The 9,252-nt window shown below is 51.3% G+C and overlaps 1 protein-coding gene across 8 annotated transcripts in view; it reads left to right on the forward strand.

Annotated features, from left to right (window-relative positions):
- Positions 1–4,299, forward strand: part of EDA (ectodysplasin A) — a 642,485-nt gene extending 638,186 nt beyond the window's left edge. For 7 of the 8 annotated variants that reach the window (XM_036932441.2, XM_057495635.1, XM_057495636.1 and 4 more), the window contains one exon: positions 248–4,299. In XM_036932441.2, the coding sequence (XP_036788336.2) occupies positions 248–499 (252 nt within the window). In that variant the 3' untranslated portion in view covers positions 500–4,299. The remainder of the gene's footprint in view (positions 1–247) is intronic. The other variant, XM_057495641.1, reaches the window with a different exon arrangement.
- The last annotated feature ends 4,953 nt before the right edge of the window (positions 4,300–9,252 follow it).

Consider the following 9,252-nt stretch of genomic DNA (forward strand, 5'->3'; position numbering starts at 1 on the left):
ACAACCAATGGACCAGTGAAAGAAAGATTTGCTTGGCCATCTGAGCCTCATGGAGTGGGAGAAAGACAAGCATGAGCCTGTCAACCTGCCTTTCCTATTGGCTACTTAGCATGCCTTCAGGTGGCACGGCCCCTTCATGAGGTGTACCAGCAGCTCCATGGAGAAGGTCCTGTGTGTTCATCCCAGGGGAGGGCCCTACCCTCTCTTTCCTCCCTCCCCCAATCCCTTCTTGTTGCCTCTCACCCAGGTTTACTACATCAACTTCACTGACTTTGCCAGCTATGAGGTGGTGGTGGATGAGAAGCCCTTCCTCCAGTGCACCCGAAGCATCGAAACAGGCAAGACCAACTACAACACCTGCTACACCGCGGGCGTCTGCCTTCTCAAAGCCCGGCAGAAGATCGCCATCAAGATGGTGCATGCCGACATCTCCATCAATATGAGCAAGCACACCACCTTCTTTGGGGCCATCAGGCTGGGCGAGGCTCCTGCATCCTAGATTTCCCCTATTTTGCCCCTGCCCACATCCCTGCCCCAGGTCTGGGAGCCAGGACTCCCAGAACCTCGAAGTGCTGCTGTGGAGTGAGGTACATGGGTGTTGCAGCCATAGAGAGAAATTCCCCCATGCTATTTATTCCCCAGTGACTCCAGGATGACAAGGCCTGCTTGACTTTCCAGAATGACCTTGAGTTAACAGGACAGTTGACGGAGCCCCAGTGTTTACATGAAGCAAAACCTTCCCTGGCTCCATGTTGACTGGCTTCTGGCATGACTTCAACCTCAAGGTCCCCGTTGTCAGAGTTATGGTTTGTTGCACTAACATGAGGGTCCAGGGCAGCAAGCAAGAGAAAGCTGAGGCATCCTCCAGACTGTGGGGGTGAGCCTCTGACCCTGAGCAGGCTGCTGCTCCCTTCTTGGCTGGGGTTGGGGGGTGGGGTTGGGGCTGGGAGGGAGTGCTGCAGCCTAAGGAGAGGGGCAAGGAGGGAAAAGGCAGGTGCTTGTGGCAGAGACCAAGGAAGAACGCTGCCAAGTGGGCATCCTGGGTGGTGGAAGCCTTCTTGCTGCTCTGCACTGTGGCTGCCAGAGGGTCAGAGAGCTCTTCCCACTCAGGCTGAGAGCCATGTTGTTGGCAGCTTGCTGGGCTTTGGGGACAAGAGGTTCTCTCCTCCTTGAAGCGACTGCAGGGCATGAGCACAAACCTGCCTGTATAAGAACCTGAAGCCATACATGGGGCCACATGTCTTTCACTTTGTTTGCAGCTGTGCTCCACACTCAGAAAACCCCCTGGGTCCCCTCCCAATTGTCCCCTTTCCCTGCCTGACTAGAACTCCTGCCTTCTTTCTCCACAGAGCCTACCTCTGTCTGAGACAGGTGCCTAACCTGGGACCTGTGCTTATGTGAGTTGGGGATCCTTGTTAGATTACCTCGGCACAAAGAGAATTCTCCATCTCTTAACCAAGATAAATACTCATCTAGTCGAGTTGTGTTTAGGGGCAAAGGGCTGGACTGGATGACCTCCAAAAGGCCCTTCAAATTCCAATATTTAGGAAGCCACCATGATCGCCTTCTAAAATTCCCAAACTCTAGACTGCCCCTGGGCATCCGCAAGACAGAGCTTTTCCACCTGATCCAGGAAGGGCAAGAGATGGGGATAGGACAGAGGGTTTTTTCCAAGTGTGTGGCAACCGAAGCAGCTGCTAGCCCAGGCCTTATCTGAAAGAACTGCAGCTGGTGCCCTCCTGACCTGCCTTTCCTTGTTCTGACTTCAGAAAGCCACAGCAGAGTGTAATCACCAGAGATTCCAGGGCTGCTCCCTCGAATCCAGGCTTAGGAGGAGCCAGCGTCCAGGCATTGTGCAGGGCTCTGCCCTCTTGTCAGCTTGCCAACCTCAAGTTTCCCAGCAGATCATATGGTGGGACCATTCAAGGGCCGGGGCCCAGTCTGGCTCCTGCACACTGGGTCTAGCCCCAAGCTGGGAGGGCCAGTCTTGTACATTCTGCTACCCTTGCTCCTGAAACAGTTTTACTTTCGAACAGATGGGGAATAAGTTCCTTTAGGCAGCTGACATCCACCAAGAACAACAGGTATTCATTTTGCAGCTGTGCCTTCTCTTCCAAGCAACTACACTGCTTGGCCCTCAAGGGTTAGGGCAAACAGTGGTGTGGGCGATGCCGCCACTGACTGGTTGTGGATGACAGCATGGCAACCTCCAGGGAGGCAGGCTTTAGGCTTCTGTCTGGCCCCAGCCCCGATAAAGTATCTCAGACAGTCCTCAATTGGAGCAGGAACTGATGAGAACCTCTCCTTAAAAGTTAGGAAGTACATTCTCTCTTACTATCTCCTTTGGTAATATTATAAATCCCATTGTTTAGATGAGGTTCAAAGAAGTTAAGTGCTTTGACCAGGATCTCACCCAGCTTAAGTCACAGACTTGGGGCTTCAGCCAGGTCTGACTCCCAAGCTATTCCTTTATGCCACAGCATTGTGTTGAACTTGGGATCTTGAGAGAACCAGTAAAAATGGTAATAGGGACCCCAAACTCTTGAAGGTCCTAGGGTAAACCCCAGAGATGTTCGTTTTCATCCCTTGATGGCAATGCCTGTTCCCTTGGCTGCCAGGGCAGCTGCTGAGGCTCTGTGGCAAAAGGGTAAGATGTTTCTTTCGGAAACAGCCATCAGCTTTAGAGCTCTCGTGGGCCAAAGAATTGTCTTGGCACCATGTCTAAGCAGCAGGCGCCCAGTACCCACAGCACTGATAGCCCTCTTATTCTCTTACCCACCCAGTGACCCAAGAAACTGCTGTGTGTGGAGCCTCTGCTGCAGGCAAGGTCCTCCCTCCATTACCCTACAGGCAGCTTACAGGAGCTGGCCCCCTTCCCATGGCTAGTAAGTGACTTCTTATCTCTTTCTACCATGCTACAGAGACCTTTGTGCTACCAGGATCTCTCAGGATGGAGGGAAGACCCTACAGAGGACTGGTTCCAGAGCCAAAAGGATGTGAGGAGAGGGAAGGAAAAGGCTTCCTACTTGTGCCCCCAAAGGACATTCTAATACCCATACTATTCTCCAGATCTGGAGGGCATCATAGGGGAAATAGGATTTGCACAGGACCCTTTATTCACTGTGAGCCCCCAAAGGGAACCCTAGAGTGAGGTAAGCAATATGTAGCCAGGGAGCCCTGTGGCAGCAAAGTTATTGGCAAAATGGTAACGTGGTTTACTAATAAGAAAGTGTGGAAATAGATTTCGAAAGAGTTTGGAATTATGATCATGTGAGTTTCCCAGAGGGCCAAGCTTGTATGGAGAATGCGATGAGGATATTTGTGAGCAAGCAGATGGCAGAGATTTGAAGGGAAATTACATGGCGGGTGCCTCTGCCAGCTGCTTGGGCTTTATCAGCCAAGGCTGGCACAAAAGGCAGCTGTTGGGGACTGCTCAGCTCCTGGTTCCTTGGAAAATGTAGTCTTTGCTTTATTTCTGCCTCATCCATCCTGAGCCAAATTTCTTTTGTTGAGCAAGAAAGGTCTAGGAACCCTGGAGGTAAACAAAGACTTTGACCCACGTGTGTGTATGTGTTTTGTGAACTTCTAGTGGTTGCAAATAGATACAGAGAAATTTAGAGCTAAAAAGGCTCTTAGAGGAAATCTAACCCAACCTACATCCAGGTAGCCATGTTACTCACGTGGAAACAGAGGTGACCTACCTGAGGGGAAAGAGCACTGACCTCCAGACTCACAGAGCGTGGGGGAAGCAGTCCCTGTCCCACATGGCCCCCTTCTTTCTTCTACCCTCAGACTCAAGGCTGGAAGGGCTCGGCCCCTTTCAGGAACCTGACCAGGCAGGGAGAGAATAGCTGCAGCCTTCGTCAGAACTCTTCCTCCCGCCAAGGCATTCTCCCAGCTCAGGGCTCTGGACTGGAAGGCTCTGGACAAGCCTGACACCAGAAAGTCCTGAGGCCACCCTGGCACTGCCTCAAGCCCCGTCCCTGCCTGGAGGGCTCCCCTAGCCATGTGAGCATAATGAGGGAACTGGGTTTTTGTTTTTCTCTAAGAGGGGTTGGGGTATGTCATTTTTTTATTCAAAAAGCTTCCAGCTGGGGTGGAGGGGTGGGCTTTGTTGTGAGAGTGGCCTGGAGCGGGCTCAGTGCTGCTTTAGAGGTCAGCACCCAGTGTGAGAGACTGTGTATATAAACTATATATAATGTATATAAAGTGGGATGTATGTTTGTGTAAATTAATGGTTTATTCTTTGCAAATAAAGCTTTTCTCCCCCTGTTCTTGAAATCGGCTTGAGCACATCCTGCATGCTAACTGCTTCTTTGCAAGTGATGCCACTCATGAGCTAGGGGAAGGATGAGGGCACCCATTTCAGAGGGGGCAACAGAAGGAAGGTAGTCTACATTTCCTATCAGAACATCTCATCCAAACCACACACCCCTATCTCCCCCACCTTAAGTCTTTTCCTGTGACTGCATGTCTTGTAGGCTAGAGGTCCTGCTTAAAGGAACATTGCCCTGAGGCAGAGACATAGCATAGGGTCACCCTCTGCTTGAGACTGTGGTATCTATAACATGTTTCGGGCCTGGGCCCAAAACAGCTTGTGCAAATCCAGCCTCCAGCCCCCCATGACCTATCATCCCATTTTGCAGATAAGGAGACCAAGGCTCAAGAGTTTTAAGTATCTCACCCAAGGTCACCCAAGTAGAAAGGTTTCTTAAACTTTCAAAAGACTATTGACAAGATCCTACAGCATGAACATTCTTTTAAACATCGGGGTGCCATGAAATTTAGGGCTTTGTTTGCTTGGATGGAAAATGGGCCAAATGGTTGCAAGAGAATAATTCTGTGTGGCTCTCCAGTTTACAATATGCAATCACATTTGATAGCAACTAGTGTGTTGGCCTGGTCTGGTTCCAAGTCTGGTGCAATTTCTGCTCAGCCACACTGCCTCTGCCACTTGGCCCTAAGTTCTCTGTACAGAGAAGCCCTGTGGAGGCTGACATAAGGAAGAGGCTCACCGGAAGAAGGCCAGATGGCAGCTCAGGAACACCTGGCCTCAGAGAGTTCTGGGCACTTTTCTCAGCCACCCTGGCCCCCACTGCGTAGGTGGAGAATGTGGCACAAAGGCCACAACATGCACGTGATAGCCTGTGCAAAACCCATGCTGAGGTGTGCATGTGTTGGGTGTTGGAGCCCAGGTGGGTCCCCCTGGCTGCCTTAGGTTGGAAATAGATTTTTGTAAAGGAAACCAGTCATGGAAAGCCTGGAGCTTGTTGAAAAACACCTTATGGGGAACTCGGGGAAAATCAGCTCTGGCCAATGAAGTACAGAGACAGCCCTACTGTGTACAACTCACCACATGAGGCAGGTATCCAGGGTAGGGGCGGCAAACCACAATGTGTTGAATACACAGGATGTTATAGACCAGACTGACAAAGTCAGTGCAAGTTAACTGCTAGGACCAAATGGCAGCCACCCAAGACTGGTAGAAAAAGGGGGCTGTGGGTCAAATTGTGTAACCCACCACTGGCAACAACCATTGGGTCAAGAGACTCACCATGTGGAAAGAGAGTTCTTTATGGCTGCTGGAAGCCAGGTGCCTCACTTCTATCCTGAGCAGGACAGATGGCTCACTAAGAAAGGGCAGAGTTAGTGAGGGTAGACAGGTTGCTGGAGGAAGCCAGGGCACAGTAGGCCTGAGCCTGACCCATTCGACTGTAGCATCAGGAGGTAGAAACGGAGTGTGGAACAGGAGTGCTAGGGGCTATCAATTACTTAGACTTTCAAAGGACAGTTGACAAGCTCCTACACTGTAAGCTTTCTTTTAAACATTGAGGTACCCTGAAATTTAGGACATTGTTTGCAGGGATAGGAAATAGGCAAAATGGTTTGAGGAGACTAATTTTTTGTAGCTTTCCAGTTTAAAAAGTTCAACCACATTCAGTATCATTTGATCTTACCAGCAGTCTCTGAGGTAAGCAGGGGAGGGAATCTTAGTACCATTTCCCAGATGAGGAAACTAAGGCTCAGAGGTGATGGATTGCTCCAAGTCACATGGCTTGAAGGTGGTAGAACCTCAACTCAAAGCCCACTGGATCTCCAGGCACTGGGCTCTGCAGGAGGCTCAGTGCCAGGAGAGGGGGCTGCTTGAGAGCTAGGGAAGGAAAGCCATGTGCAAGGGTAGCAGGCCCTCAAACCAGACCAGGTGGGGGCAGAAGCAGTATCAGAAGATGAGCTTTTTATTATCTGTTGTTTTCCTCAGTGCTGGTGCTGAGTGAGCATGTGAGGGAGGGGTATCTCTCCCCTAGAGCCCTCCCTGCCTTTGGGAGCTATCTCCCTTGTGACCCAAAGGAAAAGGCAGAGAAGAGGGAGATGAAGGAAGAAGAGAGGCCCGGAAAACAACCAAATGGAAAGCCCCTGCTTACAGTGAGGACTGGCCAAATCAAGAGCCAGAGCCCCGTGGGTGACTTTCATCCTCCTGTCTCACGGGATCCACACCTTCCAGGCTGACAGGCTGCTGGGGATGTCTGTCAGACTCACCAGCTCCTGGGTCTCTGAGATGCCAGACTTGGTCTCATGCTAGTTAAACAGTTTGCAGAGGGCATTGATATAGAATGCAAGGTATTTAGCCACGGAATCCAGGCTCGGGTTCTCAATCTTGGGCAGTGGTAGAGGTTTCCCGACTGCCAGAAGACACAGAGAAGGAAAAGAGGAATGCATCAGAAGACCTTGCCCCTCAGGACGGGTCTCAGCCCTCAAACCCAGGTTCTCCCTACTCTTACCTCCACCCTACCACCCAACCCGGCCAGCCTCCCTGCCTCTGGATACAGCCAGAGCCGAGGTTCAGACTCAGAACTGGACCCTATATCTTAGACAAGGCTGCCAACCGAAGGGCCCACTCACCAATGGTGGTCACAGGCTTACTATAGGTCAGAAAGCCCCAGGAGTTCTCAGTGAGGCCACACCCATGGAAAGCACAAGGGTAGATGTCTACCATTCTCTGAAACCACTCCTGGAAGCAACTGACCAAGCCCCAGGAATGAAAATGTGCTAATCATAGAGGTCTGTCTCCCCAAAGGCATAGGCAGGGGGAAGAGGCACCTTGCAGAGGAAAAGCATGACCTTGCGGGAAAGGTAGAGAACCAGGTGAAAGCCAGAGATGCTGACCACAGGAGTCCCTGGGTCTGCCTAGGGGCTCCTCAGCCCCTAACTTAGCTAGGCCTAGTCCCAGGCTGAGTGTGAGGACCCTACAGTCTACCATGGGTGGTCTGTGGTGGCAAAGAAACAGTAAGCTGAACAAAGCAAGCCCCAGACCCTCCTGTGAACTCCCAAGCCTTAAACACTGGAAGATAAAATCCAAGGGCCATTTCACTTAGCTCTCTTCCTTTTAACCCACTCAGTAATTTTGGCTGTCTCTGAACTGGCGCTGCAGCCAGCTACCTTGTACAGAGGAACTAGCCCAGATAAGAGGCTTGTGAGAGGGAGAACAAAGCAGGGCTGGCCCTCTAGCTTTTCTTCATAAACAAAATACCTTCCAGACCTGGCCCAGGCTCTACTCCAATGCAGAAGTGTTTCTCACCCTCCCTTTTTAGATAAAATTTCCTCAAAACCCCTGGGCTTTTGGAGTCCCCCTCCCCAGTCTGGACCAAGCTGTCCTTACCCATGTTGAAGGGCTATGTGTATAAAGCCAGTCCAGTTCTTCAAGAACACGGTGGTAGAACCTGACAGGCTGTATCTGCACTCAGCCAGACCACCAGCGACCACAACTAGCATGTTGCCTGTGCCTTTATGGGTGAGCAGAAAGTCCATGGAGGATTGGCCCACAGAGCAGAGTCCTGGCAGGCAGAAAAAGGCAAAAGGTCATTGACTACTTCCCAAACCTCCTAACTTTCCTTGCTACCTCTTCCAAAGTGGGGAGAGCCTCAACATCAGGCAGATGAACCTACTGTAGCTTTTTAAGACCAGAGGGGATCAGAGTTGGCCCTGCTCTCAGCCATTCCCCCTAACACTTCTCCCTCTGGGAACCATTTTTGCTTTGGCTTTCTGTCCTAGGACCCAACTCACCTGAAGACATGATATAGTCTCTGAGGAAAGATACCCAGAAAAAGACTCCCAGTATGAGCATATAGGGGACAATGCCAGGAAAGATCTTGGAGAAGCCTGAGGTCTCTGTGGCAAAGTGGCCAAACAAAGTATGAATGGGCCAGGAGCCCATGAGGGTGGCAGACAAAGATGTAGTTGTCCTTGAGGGGAGATATCATGAATCTTCGAAAGCTGTGGAGGAAAGTGGAGTCAGGAGGGAAGAGAGTCCACCAGGGAGGAGGACACCCCCTTTAGTCAGAGCCTTGGAAGGGGAAGGGCCGCTATGTCAGGCCAGACATGCTCGGTCACACACAACTCTTGGAGGGCACCATTCACATGGCCCTCTATGTGAATGACTCCCCCGACCCCACCGTTGCCACTGGACTTGGGGCCTGGCCTGGGACCCAGATGAAAGCTTAGGACTACTCACCTTAAGGGAGAAATAATCACAGTGCTGTTTCAATAGGCACCAATGCCTCACATAGGCAAGCCGGCAGCCACCTGAAAACAGAACCAATGTGGCAAGTTTTGCACCCCACCTCCACCCCCACCCAACTATCTTCAGAGCCCTTTGGGCCTGCCACAGGGTGCTCCCACCTCTGCTGTGTCCTGGCCGCTTAAATGACAAGCAGGATGGGCTCTGGCACGTGAGGTCCAATTTCAGACAGGCATAACTTTCTGCTTTACTAGCTGCCCCTCCCCTAACCCACTCCAGTTCTATTATGTGCCTTTCCAGCACTTTGAAAAAAACCCTTCCCTCAGCTTCCCAGGGAGGGACAGGCTGAAGGGCTGCCTGGGAATTGGCCACAGCCTCTCAAAATTATAAAACAAAAAGGGAAAAGAGCTATGGCAGGTGGCAACACAGCCCCAGCAGGGCCCTTACCTTGCTCAGGGGTCTTCCAGTCAAAAGCCAACCAGGTGAGAATGAGCACAGTGACAGGCTCGAACATCATGAACAACACCAGGTAGAGGTTGCCAAGGGTCACAATGGTTACTAGAGGGAATCCAGCCCAGAGTTAATGAATTATAAACAGCCTCTCACACTTGCCCTCCCATCAGGGTTCTGTTGCCCCCTCAACCTAACCCCCCACCATAGTTGCATACACTCTCACCCATGCTCACTCAATGCTCTCACTTCCTCACATAGCCCATGGGCCCAAATCCCCAGCCACC

Source organism: Manis pentadactyla, chromosome X, assembly GCF_030020395.1.
Source record: "Manis pentadactyla isolate mManPen7 chromosome X, mManPen7.hap1, whole genome shotgun sequence".
Classification (NCBI taxonomy): domain Eukaryota; kingdom Metazoa; phylum Chordata; class Mammalia; order Pholidota; family Manidae; genus Manis; species Manis pentadactyla.